General features: G+C 42.5%; 1 protein-coding gene across 3 annotated transcripts in view; it reads right to left on the reverse strand.

Moving 5' to 3' along the window:
• Window positions 1-22,903, reverse strand: part of MYOF (myoferlin) — a 142,265-nt gene that overhangs the window by 21,903 nt on the left and 97,459 nt on the right. For 2 of the 3 annotated variants that reach the window (XR_005380428.1, XM_038578204.1), the window contains exons 29-41: window positions 22,450-22,595; window positions 21,498-21,671; window positions 20,284-20,392; window positions 19,130-19,207; window positions 15,877-16,058; window positions 15,625-15,783; window positions 15,378-15,476; window positions 14,252-14,413; window positions 12,118-12,283; window positions 8,621-8,697; window positions 4,896-4,907; window positions 3,384-3,482; window positions 1,724-1,849 (exon numbers count right to left, since the gene is read on the reverse strand). Coding sequence is in view for 2 of the 3 variants with exons in the window: in XM_038578204.1 (XP_038434132.1) it covers window positions 1,724-1,849; window positions 3,384-3,482; window positions 4,896-4,907; window positions 8,621-8,697; window positions 12,118-12,283; window positions 14,252-14,413; window positions 15,378-15,476; window positions 15,625-15,783; window positions 15,877-16,058; window positions 19,130-19,207; window positions 20,284-20,392; window positions 21,498-21,671; window positions 22,450-22,595 (1,589 nt within the window). In the remaining variant the exon portion in view is untranslated. The remainder of the gene's footprint in view (window positions 1-1,723; window positions 1,850-3,383; window positions 3,483-4,895; window positions 4,908-8,620; window positions 8,698-12,117; window positions 12,284-14,251; window positions 14,414-15,377; window positions 15,477-15,624; window positions 15,784-15,876; window positions 16,059-19,129; window positions 19,208-20,283; window positions 20,393-21,497; window positions 21,672-22,449; window positions 22,596-22,903) is intronic. The other variant, XM_038578205.1, reaches the window with a different exon arrangement.

Consider the following 22,903-nt stretch of genomic DNA (forward strand, 5'->3'; position numbering starts at 1 on the left):
TGGGGTTGGGTCACGAGGGCTGCCTTTTGGGAAAGAAACAATGTCTATTACACTTTGCCTAATTCCAGTGGGGAGTGTGAAATGATGATAAAGTAATTATTGAACTGATCATAGAGGAGAGAAAGGGCAGGGCGAAGCAGGGAGACCAGGCACAGATCTGGGCAAGTGTTGGATCGGTACGGTGGCAAAAGAGGTGGTGAGGAGTGAAACTGCACGTGTTCTGAAGGTAGGAATAAACGTGATTATCTTTTAAACCCAGTAAAGTACAAAGGATGATTACCTTTTCTGGCGTCACCCCAGTAAGCCTCCCAGCCCCCAGGAAAGCTCCTGTTCATCCCTCAGGTCTCAACTAAAAAGTGTCACCTCTTCCAGGAAAGCTCCCTGATTGGGTTGGATACGTCTCCTAACTTGCTCTTCTAACCTGCCCTCACCCCTGTTGCAGCACTGACCTCTGCCTCTACTTGTCTATTTATTGTCTGCATTCTTCATGAGACTGGGAGCTTCCTGAGGGTGGGAATTATGTCTTGCTCATCACTCTGTCTCCAAGACCTAACACATGGCTAGGCATGTCGCCGGGGTACAATAAGTGTTTTTTTGAATGAGGGAGCCATCAGGCCAGCTTGACATGCCATATACTTTATCCTGAAACCAGCACTCAAGTTGGATTCAAACCATGTAGGTCTTAGTTCCAGCTACACTCATTCAGCAAAGCAGTGTGAAGTAAGCACTGATTGTACTATGTGCCAGGTATTGGGAATCCCAAAAGAAGCTCAAGGAACCCAGTCTGGCACAGGGATGTGAAATAGGCTGGACTCTCAGGCCTTCTTGGATTGCTTGCTGGGAAGCTACAGGATGTTGAGAGTATGGCTAGGGTAGAATGCCCTGATAGGTTAGTGACATCTGCTATTGGAAAGGATTAGGAAGTAGCACCACCGCTGCCTGGATTTGCCACCTGCAATCAGAGGGTGGGGCCATAACGAAAGCCCATACGTGCAATGTGAAAGGTGCTTTAATGGTGGCTGGAACCAGACCTGTGGGAGCCTGGAGCAGGAGTGAGTCAATCCGCCAGAAGCAATCAGGGAACACTTCACAAAGAATGTGACACTTGAGCTGGCCTTGAAAGGGATGAGTAGGAGTTTGTCCAACCACAAAGAGGAAGGCAGAAGAGCCTGTCCCAAGGCTCTGAGTTGTGAGAGGACAAGGTGTGTCTGGGGCTTGGGAGAGGTCCTGAGCGGCAGGGCGTGGGGGCCTGGGAGCTGAGTGGCTTGTGAAAGTCCAGCTCCGCCTCAGGAAGGAGTGGAGACTTGAGCCCTGGAAACCCAACATCTTTCAGTAGTTAAGAAACAGGATTAGATTTGGCTGCATGGGGGAATAAACTAGAGTGGACAGAAAGGTGGTGAGGACGAGAGATCTGGAGGCTGCTGCAGGTCACCTGTGGAAAGCCTGGGAAGAGGCAGGATATAGGGAAGAGAGAGGAGGGCTTGGAGAAGCTCAAGCTGCAGGACTCAGGCTTGGATGGCAGGGGCAGGGCGAGAGACAGGAACAGACTGGCTTGGAAGCTTCCACCCCCAACCCCAGGGGCCCTTTTCTTGTCATTAGCTTCTAGTGTCCTCCAGATGTCAGAGGACAGGTCCCTGCCCCAGAGGCTGGTTGTCCTTTATCCTAAGTCTATAAAGAATTAAAGGTGGATTTGAAACAGCACAAAATCCCACATTTTACTCACCTTAAACTCTCCTACCACTGAGGGATCTTCATTTTCATCTGATTTGCCTCGATACAGCTTAAAAGTATCTGAGAAGTCTGTCAGGCCTTCAAATTCTGTTACATCCTCTAGTTCACAATCATATATCTGAAAACCATCAACAGATTCTTAATTTCTCATTAAAATACAGGTAGAGTCTAAAATCAAAAAGACTGACAATACCAAGTGGGCATGGGGATGTGGACAGAGCAACTGGAACCCTCACATTGCTGGCCCAAGTGTAGAATGGTACAACCACTTGGGGAAAACATCTGGCAGTTTCTTATCAAGTTAAATATCCAGCTATTCTATGATGCAGAGACTGAATTCCTAAGTTTTTATCCAAGAAAAATGGAAACATGTCCACATGGTACGAGAAGGTCTGAAGCAGCTTCACCATTAGGAGAATGGATACCCACGCTGCAGTCTATCCATACAATGAACTCAGTAGTAAGAAGTAACAAACTACTGATACACAGGACAGCAGGATGGATCTCAGAATGACAGTATTGGGCTAAAAAAGCCAAACACACATAAAATACATATAGTATGAGTTCATTTATATGGAGTATAAAAACAGGCAAAAGCAATCCATGGTGATGAAACCAGATCAGCTGACTCCAGGAGAGATGGGGGAGTATGGATTATTGGCTGGAAAAGGGTGCACAGGAGTTCACTCTGGTAATGGAAATGTTCTCTGCCCTGTTTTAGGGGGTGGTTTACATAGATGTATATAATTATCACAACCCATTGAATAGAATATTATATGTAAATTATACCTCTGTAAAAAAAAAAAAAAAAACAGAAGAAGAGGAAGAACAAGAATGAGAAAGAGGGAAGGAGGGTAGATTTGGGACTGACCTACTTGACCGGTTTGATCATTTTTCTAAATTGGTGGTTCTTACATGCTGGTGTTTCTTAAGCTGCACTGAGATGTTATGATGATAACATGAAAATATGTGGGGGTTTTCTACTTTGATGGGGAAAATCATTTTAATGGCTACATATTTCTCATTTTAAAGATTTTTTCCCCATGCAATGTTCTGAAAACTTTAACATTTGCTTCTACTTAAGTGCATTAATTACAATCTAAAAATTGGAATGAGGAATTGGAAACTCAAAACATTAGCCCAGGAGATCACAGATAGCCAGATCTGCCTAGCTCAACAGTTTGCCTTCCTCTGGAAACATGCACCCATGATTGCATGGAATATTTGTGATGGAATGTTACACTCAGGTAACAGAATCAAAATTTCAGCTAATGAAATGGATGCCCATTTGGAGGACAGAATGAGGCATGATGCCCATTTGGAGGACAGAATGAGAAATGTTGACATTTCATGCTATTCTGCAAGAGTATGACTTTTAGGATTCCCTGGGTCAAACTGGATAATTGTTGACCTAATTAGTGTGGTGCCAACCCATTCCCAACCCTCCATCAGCCCCCTGCCCCAAAGTGAGATTCATATAACAGCTGTCCTTAAGCTCATGGAATCCTGGCAAAGCCAAAGCCCATTACAAGAGGACACTCCAGGAAGCCAGGGGTGCTCCTGGCCCTTCCCCATCAGCACCCTCCTTTGGACTTTTTGGTCTGTTTTAATGGATGCCGATCCTTCACCCACAACAGCACAGGCTCAGGTACCTTGAGTTTCGAATATCCTTTCTGAACATATTGTCCACATTTTTCATGTTCTCCTGTGGAAGCATAAAATTTACTCCACCAGTCAACGATTTCTTCCTCCTAATGAAAGACACATCCAAATGGAAACATCTTTAGTGTTGATGTAGATTTCCAATCAATGCAGAAAACCCATATGTAATAGGTAAGAGAAATAGATACTTCTAAACTTGAAACAGGGAACGTTATAGCATTTTTGTTTATATGCACAATGGACTCAGCATCCACGATTCTTCTACCCAGAAGCTGGAGGTGAAATGATCATCGTTGGCAGCCAATGAAATGTGTTTGGCTCTAATGTTGACAGCTATACTAGATGATTTCTTACATCCTATAAACACAACCTATTCGTTAGTTTCATTTTATTTTTTACGCTGTTGTTTTGGTATTTGTATATACAAATAAATTAAATTCCCATTTATGTTTTCTACTATTACATTTCTTTAACCTTTTTAGCCAGCAATGCATTATAAAACAAAACTAAGCTGAGAGATGGAAAAACTGGCTCTAATTCAAGTCACATCCTTTATATTATAAGCCACATACATCCTCATGTTACAAGCCATGCCAGCTTGGACAAGTTGTCTGATATCTCTGAGCCTCAATTTCTTCATCTACTGAGTGGGATAATAACACTACCTGTCTCCATCTACCCCAGAGAGTTGTTTGGGAAATCAAGTAAGATCATTAGAGAAAGAGCTTTGAAAATGATAAAATGTGGGATCCTGGGTGGCTCAGTCAGTTAAGCATCCAACTCTTCGTTTTGGCTCAGGTCATGGTCTTGGGGTCCTGGGATCAAGCTTCACATCTGGCTCCTCACTCAGCAGGGAGTCTGCTTGTCTCCCTCTTTCTCTGCACCTCCCTCTGCTCATGCTCTCTTTTCCAAATAATAAATCTTTTAAAAATATATAAAAAATGATAAAATGTGAAATAAAAGCAGGGAGGCATTCTAGGTCCTTTAGACCAGTGGCTCCTAACCCATCCTTGGAGATTCTAATCCAATGAACCTGGGTGAGTCCTGGGCATCTAGTATGCTTCCATAAATTCCCCAGGTGATTCCAACATGTGGCCAGTGTTCAGAACCTCTGGTTTAAATGGGTGGTGCGTGGTTGCACAGAAGGGACAACATATCAGAATCACTCGTAAAACATTTTGTAACTGCAGAAGCCTATAGTTTATAAAAGGCTGCTAAAATTCCACTCACACATTTGACAAGAATAGAGCCTCATCAGATGCACTCATTGCTTATTCAGTCTGGGTGGGGGTGGAAGGCGCGGGGAAGGAACACTCGAGAAAAGCTATATCTTATCTGTGTACCATATGTATGTACACACACATACATACACACACAATTATTTCCCCTTTATAGTTAGTAACCCAGCCCAGCCTGGATTAAAAAAAGTTTCTTCACATATCCACTGTAGGCAGAAAATCTAAAATGAATCTTAAATCTAGCAAAGCATGTATGATAGTTACCTTTTCTGTCAGCTGTGTACAGGAAGAAGGCAAACCATATAAAGTCACATGGATATGTAGACCCCAGGAGAATTAGGTTTGAAGAGAAAGAGAGAAGGAGAAATTAATTTTCATGTATGCCTTATATTGTCAACATTTTTGATGAATTACTTAAAGTGGTCAAGATGATCTCATAATTAAACACACCTTATTGGTTTCTTCTCTGAAAATGTGTAAATGAATTATCAACAAAACTAGAATGAAAAGGCTGGAGGCAGCTAACCACATCCCATGTTTTCAAGAGTTAGATAATCTCATTGTCTGCCAGCACAGTGGTCCCAAGACAGGAGGGGTGGGGTGGGGGTGCCTGGTAGTGCAGCTGCTCATCTGCCTACCCTAAACTTTTCATTTCATTTACCTCCTAAAGTATTCCTCAACTTGGCTTAATTCTTATCCCTTCCAACACTCCTGTCATGAGATATTCGGGTCTAGTATGGCTGCAATTTCATCATATAGTAACCTTTCCTTGCTTTCTCCCCATGCTTCTGTTATAATCCCAGATACAGATCTGTCCATCAAAATTGTTCTCAGATGTCAAGTTTCTCGTGGTCAAATGCTTCCATTTGAGCTTCTGCATGGAGAATCCAACTCTGATCTCAAGGCACATCCAAGAGATGAGAGAATGGTGCACTAGGATGTGGGGCTTGAATTTTTGCCTCATGCCTGCCAGTGCATCACCCAAGTTCACTCTCAGGGGAGGTCTGAGGGATTGCTATCTCGACCCCCTTCCTGAAATCCTAATCATGTTTCATGTGAGGAGAGAACAACTCATTACAGGCACTCCCTACAGCTGTTGTATGAGGTGGCCACGGGCTTCCTCTGTAAGTGCCCTCACTGTTCTCTGGGTGACGTTTATTCAGCACACAGAACTGCCAAGAGAGGCAGAGAGACAGATGTAATAATTCCTTATATTAGATCCATCCCAAAGCAGGATTAAAAGTTCAATCACAGCCAAATTGAGATTTTGGAGAGAGGAATTTGATGCCCAAAGTGCATTCACATTCCAAATGGTTCATGAATTTTTTTAAAAAAAGATTTTTAAAGTCGGTTTATTCACATCTATTTTCAGCAATTTGAAATCATTTCAAAGAAAAGAATAGCTTGTGATTTAGAAAGCACAACCCAAAACAAATGCCTGATTTTAAAAGTTAGGATTAATATGGGAGAATTTATTCACACCTGTCTGCTCAATAGTTCATGCAGAAAAGTTAACAGGAGCAACCAAAGTAACTTGCTTTATGGTATCTACACAGTAAGAGTCTCCCTTAGGCTTAAAACAATCATATTTGTTTAAAGATCACCTTTCACTCCAAAATCTAGTATTAGAAGGAATCTGAAAGGAGAATGAAAGTCTTCAGACCAAGATTGCCCCAGTCCCAAGCAGCCTCATGCATTTCCTTATCATACATACATGCACTGTCGTTGGAGAAGCCATTTTGCTGAGTGCTGTTGACAAACTGCTTAAGCACTGGAATTGGAAGGTAATGGTTGAAATGGCCATGTAGGAATGTCCATGTGACCTGGCAAGCACTTACCAGGTTGTCCCAAGTACTTATTTCTCACTTTTCTGGTGGTAGTGCCGAGCCCACTTCAGAACTCCCACAGTTCTCACAGTAATGGTGTGAGTTTCTGTGAGCATGAGACTGTCACCCAAAGCTCGAGCCTCCAGCATGCATCCACAGTACAGTGAGCTTTGACTCTCTCTCTCAATTTACCCAGATTGTGTTAGTGGTAACAGATGTCCATTAAACATACATCACGTGTACATGTAATGTATGCCCATCAGCAAGCTGGTTATTGGCTCTTCCAAAGCTCAACTTGGTTCATTCGACTTTGCAGAGATGTGTACTGTCTTCCCTGATGAATAGGCGGAGCCAGTTTTTTAGGGGAGGTTCCAACGAGCCATTCTTAACACGTGGACCTCAGCGAGGTGTTAGTAGAGCAAGCTGAATTAAAGTCATTCTCCGTATAGTGCTCCCCTCTTATCTGCAGGGCATACCTCTCAAGACCTGTAACTGATGCCCAAAACTGTGGGGAGTATGGAACCCTGCACATACAATGTTTTGTCCTATACATACATACTTACCATAAAGTTTAATTCATAAATTAGGCACAGTAAGCGATCAACAATAACTAATAATAAAATATAACAATTTTAACAATATAGTGTAGTAAGTTATGTGGATGTGGGGTCTCTTTCAAAATATCTTATTGTGCTGAACTTGCCCTTCTCATGATGATGTGAGCTGACAAAATGCCTACGTGTGAGATGATGTGAGGCGGATGATGTAAGGATTGTGACGCAGTGTTAGGCTACTATCTGTGACCTTCTGACGATCTGCTTCCCGACCACTTGACCTGCCACTGACTGTGGGTCACTGAAACCTCAGAAAGCTGTTAGGCTGTAACTCAGATACCAGGATGTAAACTCAACTTTTACAATGTGTTGCTGCAGTAACCCAGTCGTCTGTTAACTATTACTAAGAAATGAGTGAGATTATCGGCATAGATTGGCCTCATTCCTCTTGATCCCCCACTCCGTGTAGGGCTACTGTGTAGGCAGCAGGTGTGAAAAAGAATTGTTTGACAATGAAGTAGGGAAACTGGAGACAGATGATAGAACAGGATCTTAAACTGCCTTTTTCCAGAGCAGTTGTGAAAATGTACATAAAGGGTCTTAAGTATACAATACTTAATTTCTCTCTAGACCACTACTGTTTTGTTGGGAATATGTGAGGTCGTTTACAAAGTGAATGTGGTAGTTTTGCAAATTTGGTATTGTCATTTGTGACTGTGGAGGATTCCCAGGGAACAGAATCAGATACACTGCTATGCAGTGCTGGCTGTGGAGACCACATTTAATATGGTCCAGTTGTTAGTGAGCTTAATGAAGTGGGAAGGAAGTGAATTTTTTAAAAGGCACTGTTTATGGACATAACATATTAAAGTGCAATCATGTGCATTCTTTGGCCAGTATGCACATTAAAACATGCTGTGAAAGTCCATCCTAAATGCCAACACAAACAGGGAGATATTTGATGTTTTCTTTTTTCTGGACTGAGACCTTTAAATTTTTTTTTCCCTTTCCTTCTTTTAGAATTGGCTGGAATGGTTCTAAAATAGGGTCCTGAGTGAGCATCACCACCAATTTCTTCACTTCAAAACCACAGTGAGTATAAAAATCTAAGATACCCCATACTCGGACAAATTGGGTCATTAAAAATCCATGACACTTCTCCTTCATGTGGAGAAAAAAAACCTGCTCTGCTTTGTGTGTCCCTCTTCTGAATGTTCTGTATTATAAACTGTCTCTTGAAATTTCTCTTTCTAGCAAATGGTATCATTCAGGCTGTCCACACCAATGGTTCTCAGACCTGCCTGCACATTAGAATTGCATGGAGAGATTTTTAAAATACACTGATGTCTACTAGACCCGTCTTCCTCATGTAGGTAGGGCCTGGTCTGGGTATTATTTTAAGCATCTTGGGTGACCCAGGGTAGAGGACACTAGTCTACGCAATGTCATCTTAACTATTGATGAGTGTAAGAATTGGATTCTTTATTCTATTATCTTCTCGATAAACTGGTTTTTAATTGCATTGAATGGTTGTTTGACTAATATACCCAATGCCTAAGCACCTGGAAAATAAAACTGACATTATCCAATGATCAGTTCTGAAACCTACCTTCGAAGCCAGTAATGGTTTGGTGTCTTCTATTTCGATAATGACATCCCGGCAGGGTGGGGTAGATAGAAGGGAGGCTGCAAGACAAACAATTTCTCACCTAAGATGCTTAGAAAAATACAGTAGTGAACATTCTAGTCCAAGTTCAAGTTCAGCAGTCACAGTGGGAAGGCAGAGTTTATGCGTGGGTGGGATTTACTGAGTAAGAGAGGACCGCACCTGAATGGAGAAGGTGACTCATCACTTTCCCCAAAACGTGATGTAGGGTTAGACATTTTTAAGGAATGATGTGGCCCATTTTTTTTCTCTTGTCTTGGACAATTAGCCCAGTGCCTGTACATAGGAAGTGCTCAAAAAAAAAATGGTGTCAATACCTGTCTTTAGAGGATGGGGGGGGGGGGGGGGGGGAAGGAAACCTCCATCTAAAGAAGCCTCTGTTTCCTCTGTTTCTTAGAATCTGTTCCCAAGACACAAAAGCAAAGCAGGGTGAATAGTTGCACATTTCAGGTCTGAAGTTGCAAAGGCTCATTCAGCGCCAGTTCCCATAATGTGTACGCAGGGAAAAGGCATTACCCTGGCTTTAAGCAATTCCCAGAATACAGCTGACCCTTGAACAACACAGGTTTGAACACTGTGTGGGTCCACTTACATGTGGATTTTTTTTCCATATCGTACAGTACTGTACATGTATCTTCTCTTCTTTGTGATTCTCTTAATGTTTTCTTCTCTCCAGTTTACTTCATTGTAAGAATACCGTATATAATACATGCAACATACAAAATATGTGTTAATGGACCGTTTATGTCATTGCTATTTAAGCCTTCCAGTCAACAGGAAGCTATTGGTAGTTAAGCTTTAGGGAAGTCAAAGCTGGACATGGATTTCTGACTGCAGGAGGTCAGCACTCCTAACCCCTGCTGTTGTTCAAGGATCAACTGTATTTGTGGCTCTCGGCTTTGGAATTAGAGCAAGAACTCAAGGGTAGCCCTGGGCCCACCCAGTTTGGTTCCACCAAAGCCTTAGCCCCAGGGCAGGGGTGTGGGTAAGGGATATGGTCACTCTTTATGGCAGATAGCACTGGGTAGTCAGACATTCAACAGGAGGCTGGCACCAAGCTGGAAGGAACTGCCAAGCCAAAAGAACTTTCTGTTTAACCCACCCAGGAAGGCCATAAAGCAGGGGAGGGAAAACACATTTTTTTTTTTTAGGTAGGTACTATGTGCCAGGCTGTGGGTTAAGTGTTTCATGTATTTTATCTCATTTAATTCCTGAATAATCCTGTAGACTATGCACTGTTATCCCCATTATAAAGGCTAAACAAACCGAGGCTAAGAGAATGCAAGTTAGTTGCCTCAGGTTAAACACAGAGGAAGTGGAAGTAGGTGAGCTGGGGCTGTTTGACCCTAAAGCTTGTGTTTTGACATACCAGAGGCCAGAGCAGAGTAAATGCTCAACGAATGTTAGAAAAGATCAGGGTGCCACTGGGGAGGCTAGGGAGACCGACAAGTACTGAACATCTATGATACTCCAGTTGCCACGCTGTTACTTTACATCCAAGTAGAAGCCCCATATCTATCAGCACTCTCTGCATTTCCAAGACGGGCTCCCTCAAAACAGCCACGACACAGAAGGTGACAGCCAGTCAGGCAGGCAAGCAGTAATACAACTGTATGCAAGTTCCTTCTTACCAGTTCTCTGCTTTACCAGCCTCTCAGCAACAGCCTCAAGGACAGGAGGAAAACATTATTCTGTATGCTTCCAACATCAGGCCAGCCAAACACATTCCTCAAGTCTTAATCTATTATTGGTTTTAAGAAAGGACCAGATTGCTCTAAAATAATAGATTCTGGTCTTGGGAACATTATGCTCCCCGCCCCATGCCTTGCCTCATACTCCTTAAGGATTTTCCTCTTTGAAGAGCTCTCTGAAATCTTGACCACACTTCACATTAATTACCTACAGTCCCTAACCAGAGACCTCTGCTTGAAACCCAACCTGCCCACCCCCCTGACCAACAGACACCAATAGATCCACACTTGAGGCCAGAGAAAGGTCGCAGAATTTGTGATTTCACATATTTGGATCAAAGAACCTTGTCCCATGAAAGCACTAGGAAAAATGCTAGGATAACAGTTTCTCTCCATTTAGTAACCCCAAATAAAACAATGCTGCAGTTACAGTAATCCTTGTTGTTATAAAAAGTGTTGCTGTTTTAGGTACTATCAATTCAACACAAAACGCTCTGCATGGGAAATTTCTGGGTAAACTCATGTAGGCTTTTTTTGCCCAGTGTGATTGTGGATTTTATTTTTTCCTCTTCTCTGAATCAGGGATACAGCATGCTCAGAACCACGTAACAGATGAATTTCAGATGCTCTGTAAAATCAATACCAAACCTTCTAGAAGATTAAACAGAACTGGTTGAGTAGTGCAGCTGCTTAAACAGAAGACATCTGTTTTGGTCTTGAGGCACCAACGATCAGTTGGATGAGTGTGTGCCAATTCTCCTAATCTCATGATAGCCAGGGGTCCTAGGACCTTACCTTGTTCACTGTTGTGACCCAGTTCCCAGCCCCGAACATGGACCCTGCACATAATAAGCTAAAAATAAGTCATTATTGAGTAGGCAATAGCAAAATGCTATTCATTAACTATTATTTCTTTGGAGCCCTAAGGTAAGTATTATGCCTTGCTCTATCATCTACTTAATCATGTGACCTAAGGAAAGTCATTTAAACTCAGCAGGTGTCAGTTTTTCCTCCATGGGCAACAATGAAATAATATTTTTCAAAGAACATCACAATAGGGGCACCTGGGGTGGCTCAGTCGCTTAAGTGTATTCCTTCAGCTCACATGATCTCACGGTCCTAGGATCGAGCCCCGCATCAGGCTCCCTGCTCAGCGGGGAGTCTGCTTCACTCTCCCTCTGCCTGCTGCTCCCTCTGCTTGTGCTTGTTCTCTCTCTCTCAAATAAATGAATAAATAAATAAATAAATAAATAAATAAATAAATAAATAAAATCTTCAAAAAAATTACATCATAATAATGGGATGTGTTAATCTGTGTTTCCAACAGATGGAAAGCAATACGAAATAAAAATCCTCCCACTGCTTCAGTGCTCATGAGGGGATCCCTGTATTTCTGCACCAAAACACTTATCACACTGGACTGAACCACTCATTTTCTTGTTTGTCCTCTCTGCTTAACTATATGACAACTTTAGGAAGTGCTTAACATTTCCTGAAGAGACATTATTTATGTTCAGCCAGGGACAGGTTACTTCAGAAAGTAACAGTTTGAGCATTGGATCCTCCCCAAGACAAGGTGGGAATCCAAATTTGGCTCTGCCACTTACTAACTATACTAGCTTGAGAAAGTTACATGGCCCACCGTAAATCTGTTTCCTCATCTGCATTTTTATCTTGAGGAAGTTTGTAAAGATTAAATCAGATCACACACAAGAAGCCCAAAATGATATTTATAGACATGCATTTTACCTTTTAGCTGGGGCACAAGATCCTCCTTTCCCGCATAAGGGTCACAACGAAAGCGGTCCAGACGATCGATGGTGCACTGCCCAACAACGGGCTTCCGCCCGAACTGCCTGTGGTCGATGACCTTTATCACCAGCGGAGGCATGTACAGTTCCTCCTTGGGCAAGAACTGAGGGGTCACAGGGGCAGGCATCACTCCTCTGTACGAGACCACGCCAATAAACTCACCCAAGGGACCAACCCAGACTCATTTTGCCCATTTGGTGTAGCCCCGGGGACTCACTGTAAGTAGTTTAGGAATTTATGTGCTAGGCAAGCAGCATAGTGCTTAAGGGCATGAGCTTAAAGGCTGCCTGGGATTGAATCCTGGCTCTGCCACCAGGAGCTGCGTGACCTCAGGCAACTTTTCAATGCCCCAGGTAGACCTCAATAATAGGATTGTTTAATTGATGTGTGTGAACCGCTTAGAATAGTGCCTTATTACCTGGCTGTGCTCTGTGACAGGATGCAGAGGCAGCGTTTAGTTAGAATTAGTTAGAATTTAGAAGTAACTGAGATAAAACAGAATCTCCAAGGGAACTGTGGCTGGGTCTCTTAGCTTTGAAAGGTCAGTGTTCAAATGGAATGCTCCTTTTTCCTCAATTCCTCCTGTTCCTCCACGTGGAATTTGGTGGCCTCAGTGACACTGTCCGATTAGGGAAGCATGGGCTGGTCTTAAGGTGTGCCTGGTATGTGGTTCAGATAATTTTTATCTCTGGCCTTGCACAGGAGTAGAAGTTCAGGTTGATGGAGTGCTTTTCCTCACTCCTGCTGCCTGAGACTACATTCAGACTGGAACTTGGGGGCAGGGGCAGGGAGTGGGCAAGAATGGGTTGAGTGGCCCGGGGCAATCACTTCGGGATTCTGGCTTGGAGCATCCAGGTGGCACTCCATCTGCAGCACTGTAGGGAGAAGAGTACGGGCTTTGGAGTTGGAGGAACTGAAGTTCAAATTCTGGCTACCTTACTTGCCAGCTGTGTCCCTGGTGTAAATTACTTTACTTCCAGATTTCCTCCAAACTGGTTGTATAATGATTGAAAGATGTCTGTGCTGCCAGGTGAGAGCAAAGACTAAATGCAGGGAGTGTGAATGAATGCAGCTGGCACGGAACTGTCCCGTTGTCACCTCTCCATGTAACCTCTGCAGCACAAAGTGCGTGGCCTGACACTCCCTGTGGGGCTTGGATACAGTGTCCCCTCTCTAGGCCTCAGTTTCTTCATTTGCAAAAGCAGAAGTTAAACCACAGAATCCTAGAGTTTGAGAATGGTGTATTAGCAACATCAAATGATGAGGGAGGGAAAAGGAATGTGAAGGTCCTGGGCCCCCTACTCCATCATGCCAAGAAAATGCCTTGATTTTATCTTTTTTTATATGGTACAGTAAGAAAGGAAGACTTAAAAAAAAAAAAAAAACGCTAAGGATTTAACTACTTTAAAAGTGGAAGGACTGGGTGACCTCTTCTTGCTGCAGTACTATGGGGTCTCTGACAGAGGATTGTGAACCAGATCTGACGCTGTCCTGTTCTTAACAACCAGGGGAGGACTTCCATGGAGCCAAGTGGGTGCCCTCTAAGGGTACCTGGAAGTGGGGCACAGTCACAGACTGATAGGGCATGGCCCCACCACCCAAATGGCCTCCTCAGCTGCCCCTTCCCTAGTTTGCAGTCCCAATCTGGAAGGTCCCAGTCCATGGCAGAGCTTCAGGAGCAGGGCTGAGGGTTAGAGTTCTATCCTCCAGGGCATTGACCAAAAGTCTGTACCTGATAGCTAAACAGATGGAGAGTTTATTCAAGAAATACCTAAGCATTTCTCATAAATATTTCTGCATTTTTAGGGATGTGTGAAGCTTCAAGAAACCATTACTATAGTGTGAGAATCTAAGGGAGAAAAGTCACTGGCAAGCTAAAGCCAAGGCAGGGTTTTTCTATTTGCTGTCAGAGTTTGGAAATATATTAACTGTGTGTGTGTGTGTGTGTGTGTGTGTGTGTGTGTGTGGCGGGGGGTGATCAAGGGATGTGATGTATATATATATATATTCATATTTGGTGTAAAATTCAGCTACTCAACACACATGAACTATTACAGTCTTGATACTGTACCACTTTCATGAAGAGAACAGAACTTGGGAAGTTGGGTGTCTTCTTCAGGTTTTTGATCACCACTGATTCTACCCTTTCCCCTCCACACTCCACAATGAGGCTGGGGGAGGTGATAGAAGCCATCTGGTAGTTTTTCATATTTCTTAAGCCCCAAGCTAGAATCTAAGAAAAACAATATAAAGAAAGAAGAGGAAAACTCAGCACATTACAAATAATATTGAAAAGGAAAAATTTCTTCCTTAGTAACTGGCACACTTTTTCAGATTATAGGCAGATTTGCCTAAAATCTCCAGGACTATTATCCTAGAAAGCCTGTAGGTCATGCAGAGAAAGCACTTTTGCCCCTTTTCTTCTGCCTGAGATGCTAAAAGGCAGAGCAGTGGAGAGTGCAGGAATCGAATCCTGGCTGTGAACCCTGGCAAGTTAGGACTCTCTCTAGGTCTCGTCTGCAAGCAGGACCGACACTATTATCCACTTACAGGATCATTCTGAGGATCAAGTGTAAACTCCTTAACACAGTGTCTGATATGTAAGCATTCAAAAATGAAAGCTGTTGTTTTAAGCCGTCTGCTTTGGTCTTTGTGAACTGTTACTAAGACAGCCTGAGAAGGGAAATCCCAAGGTAACAGCCACTTGACTGGACCAGGGGAGACCTTGAGAGTGGACCAGATGCTGTCCATGAAGCTACCAGTTAGCTCTATCAGCCTGTCTGCCATGTCACCATTTCCTGTTGCTCCCATCCTTCTTCCCATCTTGGCCCCCTTTTGGGTCCCCTGCTCTCTGCACACACACACACACACACACACCCATATGCGTGCACACACACACACACATGTGCACACTGCTCTGTCTGCTTTCCCTCTTCCTTCTCTCCAGTTGACATGAGAAATCCAGCAGTCTCCTAGCTCCTAGTAAATGAGAACTCGAGATTTCCTCAGTAATGCTGGAATTGACCTGTTTTTTTTTTCAACAAGCCTTCTGTTTCCATGAATATTTCAAATTTTTGGACAAATTCTCTTGTTGGAGACAGCAAGCGAATATGTAGCAAGATCCATTTCCTATGAGAGAGTACAGTTCTGTAGCTATGCCATCTGACTTGATCAATAAAACTTAGGGAGCTGCATACCTCAATAGCAGTGAGTTGGACCACAGGCCTGATCCCTTGTGGGACCATGTATAGATTTGGTGCCCTTTGTGAGGGAAGGATGGGAAGATTGGAACCATCCTGTAAAACAAACATGGAAGCATCAACGTTTCTCCTTAGTTCTAGGAAATGGTGTCTCGCATTATTAGCAAGTTTTTTTAAATTATTATTAGCAAGTTTTTTAAACAGCTACCAGGAAAGAACATATACATGAGAACTCAGTAAGTACCTTGTGCCTTAGAATCAGCTCTGCAGTTACAAGGACATCCCCACAGGCTTTGTCTCCATTCATTACAGGGTGCCAGAGAAGTTTGGGTGTGACATCCGTTTCTGAGTTTAGTTTTACCAGAGGAGAGCACATGCTTCGTCCTAAAAATTCATCTTTGCCCTAGAGAAACAAGCAATCCTTAAATTCCCCAACAAATATCCCTATAAACCTCCATCATTCCCCAAGCCATCTTAGAAATTCTAAATTATCTACCACTTGGTCATTGTCAAAAAGTTCGATGATAACTTTGGGTGGGTTCTGTAGAACTGTCTGGGGTTCCCCATAGATTTCGATTTCATCAAATATAATTGTCTGGTCCCATGTGGGATTCAGAGTCGAGTGGATGATCTCAGTGGTTTTGCTTCGATGGAGGAAGGAGACATGTGCATATGGATCTAAAACAGAAAAAGACAGTACTCGTGAGGCCATGGCTGAAGTCCAGCTCCCCAGGAGCACTCATTTCAATCACATGTGCTACCTCCAGTTGCACTGATCGCAGACTCTCACCACCACCTGAGAGATAGACTGCCAGAGCAATATTGAGAAAGAACAAACCTTGAGGCATCACACTTGCTGGTTTCAAACTATATTACAAAACTATAGTAATCAAAACAGTATGGTCTTAGCATAAAAACAGACACATGGTCCAACAGAACAGAATAGAGAACCCATAAATAAATGCATGCATATGTGATCAATTAATCTTCAACATAGGTGCCAAGAATACACAGTGGAGAAAGGATAGAATTAATTTTTGATAAAGCCACCAAGAATGCACAGTAAAGAAAGGATAGTCTCTTTGATAAATGGTGCTGGTAAACTGGACAGCCACATGCAGAAGAATGAAACTGGAGCCCTGTTTTACACCATACAGGAAATCAACTCGAAATAGGCTAAATACATGAACATAAGACCCGAGGCCATAAGACTCCTAGGAGAATATATAAGGGGCAAGCTTCTTGATAGTAGTCTTGGCAATGATTTTTTTGGATTTGACACCAAAAACAAAGGCAACAGAAGCAAAAGCAAACAAACGGAACTGCATCAAACTAAAAAGCTTCTGCACAGCAAAGGAAACAATCAACAAAATGGAAACCCACGGGATGGGAGAAAATATTTGCAAACTACATATCTGATGAGGAGTTAATATCTAAAATATGCAAAGAACTCATACAAAATACCAAAAGGCCCAAATAACCCAATTTAAAAATGAGCAAAGGACCTGAAGAGATGTTTCTCTCAAGAAGACATACAAATGGCCACAAGGTACATGAAAAGGTGCTCAATGTCACTAATCATCTGGGAAATGCAAATCAAAACTAGAATGAGATATCCCCTCACACCTGTTAGGATATCTATCATCAAAAAGTTAGGAGACAGCCAGTGTTGGTGAGGATGTGAAGAATAGGGGATGCTTGTGCCTATTGGTGTGAATGTAGACTGATGCAGCCACTGCAGAAAACAGTATGGAGGTTCCCCAAGAAATAAAAAATAGTGCTACCATATAATCCACCAGTCCCACTTCTGGGTACTTATTCAAAGCAGATGAAATAATTATCTCAAAGAGCTATCTGTATTCCCATGTTCATTGCAGTGTTAGTCACAATAGCCATGGTATGGGAGAAACTTCAGTATCCATTGATGGATGAATAAATAAAGAAAATGTGGTATTATGTATATACCATATATAGATATAATTCAGCCATTTAAAAAGAAGGGAATCCTGTCATTTGTGACAACACAGATGAACCTGGAGGGCATTATGCTAAGTGAAATAAACCAGACTGAGAAAGACAAATACTACATGGTATCACTTCTATGTGGGTGTCCCCCCACACCTCCTCAAAAATCAAACTAATAGAAACAGAAAGGAGGATGATGTTTGCCAGGGGCTGGGAGATGGGTTGAAATGGGGAGAGGTTAGTTGGGGGGTACACATTTTGGTTATAAGATGAATAAGGCCTGGACCTGATGTATAACATGAGGACTATAGTTAAGAATGTGTATTGTATAACTGAAATTTGCTAGGAGAGGAGAACTTGAATGTTCTGTCTCACACACATGGAATTAACTACGTGAGGTGACAGGTGTGTTAATTAATGCAGTTTTGGGAACATTTCATAACATATATCAAATCATTACTTATACTTTAAGTGTAAAACCTTATTTGTCAATTATACCTCAATAAGCTGAAGAAAGATAAGGAAAAAAGAAGCAATCTGTTTCTCTTCCATGCTAAATAACTTCACCAAAACTTCTGCAATTGCCTGGGAGCTGACCCTTCTGAGCAACAGCCTAATATCTAACCTGAAAGTGTTGCATCATCCAAAAGGCTGTTTCAGTTTTAGCACTGAGGCATCACGCAAATGGGACGCTTTGTTTTTGCTCCGATCATATATCCTCTATCTCAAACTGCAAGGCATGTCTTGAGTTTTATGCAATTCTAGTCAAGAATTTGGATGAGGATTCAACTTTGACTTTCAATGATTGAGTGCCCCCTGGTGGTAAATATTCAGAAAAATGTCTTCAAACCCCTTTTGGAGATGCATTTTAGAAGGATAACTTTGAATCTGCTCTAATTTATTAGAAAAGGAAACCATGCACAAATGTTGGTTACATCAGTGCTTGGAATATACCTCACAATTGATGTGAGCATGCCTGAGTGTCAGGCAACTGCTTTAAGAGTGTTTCCATCAAAGCTCTGCTGGCCTTCAAGCCCTGAAGTGGAAATCTCCCCACGTAGCCAACATGGACCCTGAACCATTCATGATCCTATCAGCAACAGCACAAATCCTCAGCTGCAGGCCCCCTGACCTTTTCCCCAGCCCTAACCACAGCCTTCCCCTTAGAACCAGTCCAAAGGCCACAAAGCAAGCTGGGTCTCAGGGCTTTATGATCTCATGGCTTTATGGGGAAGGCCACAGAAGGGTCAAAATGGACTCCAAACTGCCTCAATCCTGTTGAGGATTGTAGGCAAATGGGTGAATTTTTGAACCTTTGTCAACTTGAGAGAGCTACCAAAAAATTATATAAAGGATCTTAACTTAGCAATCAGCCCAAGAGCCCAGGATGTATGTGTGTATATATGATATATATATATATCATATAGAGAGAGAGCCCAGGGTGTGTGTATATACATATATATATACACACCATATATATAGCTGTGTGTATAAGTAGAGAGCAGAAATTGCTTTTCTTCTTGGTGCTTTTTTATTACTCATCAATTAATGATTATTAGTATTCAAAGCCCATGTATCTTCTGTGTATCTCTAGCACCCAGCAATAGTGTTCAACATATCCAGTGATTACTTAATGACTGAGCAGTTTACTTCACACAAATCAAACTCATCTCAATATGGAAAAGCTTTTTGTTGTGAGAAATTACTAAAAGCACCCACCTGATGAAAAGTAGAATCAAGCTGGCCTGCTATGTAATGTATGACAGAGATTTTTGTCCCTTTACCTGAAAAACTATCCTTGTCTAGAGCCATGAGGTTTCTGGCTTGATAGATATAGCAGCGCAGATGGTAAATGTAGACTCCTAAAAAGAAGAGGATGGAGGTTACTTAGAAACATAACACTGAAAAATGCAAATTTTCTGGCATATTTGGAGATAATACATGTTTGAGATAAATGGGTCATTCAAATCTACTCCACAGTAAAGAACACATAGGTGGTGATGACATGTGCTCCCAAAGTAGTTCTGTTTCCTATAAAATAAAACTAACTTTAAAAATATTACAATAAGCTCAGTGCAAGTGTATCACTCAGGAGAACATCAGTCCTGTTGTGAAACACCTGGATTTAGGCCACTGCTTGTCATCACAGACCTTTAAAATGAAACTTGGTTTCCATGAGTTATAGAAATAGGGCTTCCTATACTATTTCAGCCCCAGATCTAGGAAACAGTTATCTGCTAAAAGTTTCTTTGATAGTTCAAAGTTAAATAACTTAAAAGTTATTTTGATAGTTCAAAATTTTTATACCCCCATCTTTATATTAATGTATATCTGCTCCCATCCCAACAATACATGTAATCTAAGAGATAGATAGTAGAGCATTGTGATTCATGCACAGATTCTGAGAGTCAGACTACTTAAAATCTTGTCTACAGTGCTTACAAACTGTAAGACTGGAGCAAGTTATTTCATCTTTCTGCACCTCTAAGATGAGGACAATAATAACACCACCTCCTAGGGTGGTTATGAGGATTACATGAGTTAATATATGCATAGTGCCTGGCATGTGCTAAGGCCTAGATAAATATTTGTTATTATTATTACATAGTAGGTCTGCCTCATTCCAAAATTCCTAAAGATTATCATCAGAACCGACCCTTACTTAACTTTCTGAACCTCTTTTTCTAATTAAAACAATCTTTCGGGGAGCTTCATATAGAATGAGCACATATTGGACAGACCATATCAGAGTCAATGATTTGATGACCTCCCCACCCCAAATATGATTTTTAAAACTGTATCTGAAAAAATCCTCATCAAATGATGAAAATAAAAGTTACATTTGCATAAAGACATTTTAATCATATTTGGTGATTCAGAGAATTGGCCTTAGATAAGTCATTGCAGGGGAATGCACAAATCCATGTTTAAAACTTACTGTCAAAGTTACAGGAAACAATGGGAGTGTTTGCCCCAAATACAGTGGTGGCACTATACTTCTGCTTGTCCACACTCTTCTCGTCTCCATCCTCGGTCATGTCTGCACCCTAAAAAGGCAGAAAAGTTCATTAGCAATGCCTCAAAACAGAGAGGCAAGAATTACAAAGAAATGGAATGGTGGCTTTTAAAAGAGACTCTTCTCATCCAATCACTCCATTTCTAAAAATGAGTAAAGCCCAGAAGAGCAAGTATCTTGCCCAAGGTCACTTAGCTGGAAAGTGACAGAGTAAGAAGTGGAAGCCAGTCTTTCTGCCTCAAGTCCGGGCTTACCAAACCCTGATGCTGAAAATTTTCAAAAGGGAAAGCATAAAAGATAAATAAAGGGATTGAAAGGGTGGGAGGAGGATGAGAATAAGCAACAGAAGAACACAGCAGGGTCAGTGTGCAAAAATATAAAACCAGGAAATGGCTCCCAATCACCATGTTGGTTTAGAGGGACCAGTGCCATTTTCGTATTCATCCCTCCCACCTTTGTGCTTTCCCCCTCCCTGCCTTCTTTATTGTGCTTCCATTGGAATTATTCTCTAATTCCATGAGCCATCCTCCTGTTTTTCTCCCCCTCACATCTGTATATTTAACTTTCTTGGTCTATGGAACAGTTGTAGTTTCCAAGGTATAATCCAAGGAACCCGCACCTGGGATGATAACAGATGTCACCTGCAACGAGGGTTTTATAACAGATATATGTGGGACATACTGGGTGAAATAACATTAAATAGGCACGTCTGCGGTAGAACTTCTTAGAACCTTTCCTCTATTCATGGTGTATTCAGGCAACAAGACTTACTGAGCACCCAGGATGTGTCGTTTTTTTCTCAAATTATCTGCAGTTCTGCAGCACTAGAGGAATCTCTGTGGAGTCAGTAGTGTATACAACACTCATCTATTTTCCCTATACCAATATAGATTTTTAAAATATTTTATTTATTTATTTGAGAGAAAGACCAAGCTCAAGTGAGAGAGAGAGAGCGCACCAGCAGGGTGGGGTGCAGAGGGAGAGGGAGAAGCAGACTCCCCGAAGAGCAGGGAGCCAGATGTGAGACTCCATCCCAGGGCCCCACGACCTGAGCCAAAGGCAGCCGCTCAACCACTGGGCCACCGAGGCGCCCCCCTCAACCAATAGTATCTGAGCTTTGAGGACCTGTTACTTACGAGGGCGCCCTCCAGTTTAAAGATGGCGGCCGCACCGTGCGTTTCCGAAGGAGCCATTTTCCTTCTCCAGCGTCTACGGCGGAAGGTATCTGAGCTACGCTGTTTCCAGTGAAATTTCCAGCCAATTAAAGAAGCATATTCCCAGCCCTCCCGGTCTTCCAATTCTTCCATGGCCTAAAACAGAAGTAAAACTTTTAAGGTGAATGTTAACATCATCATCATAACAACAATAATAACATCCCTTAATTGATAAGGTAGATTATTTGGTCCATCAACAAATATCTACTCTGTTCCAAGCACTGTGCTATGAGCCAGTGATACAGCAAAGAACAAAGCAGACCGGCTGTTGGCCCCTGTGGGGCCGATGGACTGTGGGTATATGGAGAGATACCTAGGCAACTGATACAGAAGGAGACATTGCCAGAGAGAGAGTGTGCAAGAGCAGGTGTGAGAAGCGGAGGGAGAGGGAGAAGCAGGCTCCCCGATGAGCAGGGAGCCCGCCACAGGGCTCGATCCCAGGACCCTGAGATCATGATCTGAGCCTAAGGCAGATGCTTAACCCACTGAGCCACTCAGGCTCCCCTGAGTCCTTGTGTTTCTTATTCTAAGTACTGAACTATTGCCACTACTTCATCATGCAAAATAATTTCCATTACTACTGGGGAGTGTTTCTTATCATTTAACCTACTTCAGATCACTTAGAAGACACTGTGAAACACAGATTGCTGGACCTCACCCCTGTAATTTTTAAGTCAGTAGGTTTGGAGTGAGGCATTTCTAACAAATTCCCAGGTAATGTGTTGTTGCTGGTTGGGGTAGCAAGTGCATTTTGAGAACCCCTGTGCAGGGAGGGCATTAGGCCCTTGATTGGCAAACAGTTTCTGTAGAAATAGCCAAATAACAGGAATTCTATATGGCCCCCAGCCTAGCTCCCTCCCGTGGTAACTCTTACCCTTGCAGTGCTTGCAGTGCTTTGTGTTAAATCTTTCTTGCGTTTTCGGACTAGCCTTCGTCGTCTATGAGTATGATACATTTTCTCTGCTGCAACCCAGGATTTGGGTTTAGTATCAGGAGGAATGGTAATTCCATACTCCCAGCCTGGAACAGAGTTTGCAAATGGTTATCCCAAAAGGATGCATTTGCCAGACTGCCAGATAAACTTCCAGAAAACATCCAGTCACTGTCTCTGCTCCCCCAACATGCTCTACTGTGGCATTAAATGCCATTGTCGCTCCTTTCAGTTTGCTGCAATTCAACCAAACTGAATACAGCTCTCTTCTCCTGGATTCCTCTTCAAACAGCTTCCTTTGTTGCCCCTCCCCCCCCGCCGGGTTCTCCTCCCCTTTTATCCCTCCAGTCACTCATGGTAATTATGTGCATCTAAGAATAAAGCACAGTGCAAGAGG

Source organism: Canis lupus, chromosome 28 (genome assembly GCF_011100685.1).
Source record: "Canis lupus familiaris isolate Mischka breed German Shepherd chromosome 28, alternate assembly UU_Cfam_GSD_1.0, whole genome shotgun sequence".
NCBI lineage: Eukaryota > Metazoa > Chordata > Mammalia > Carnivora > Canidae > Canis > Canis lupus.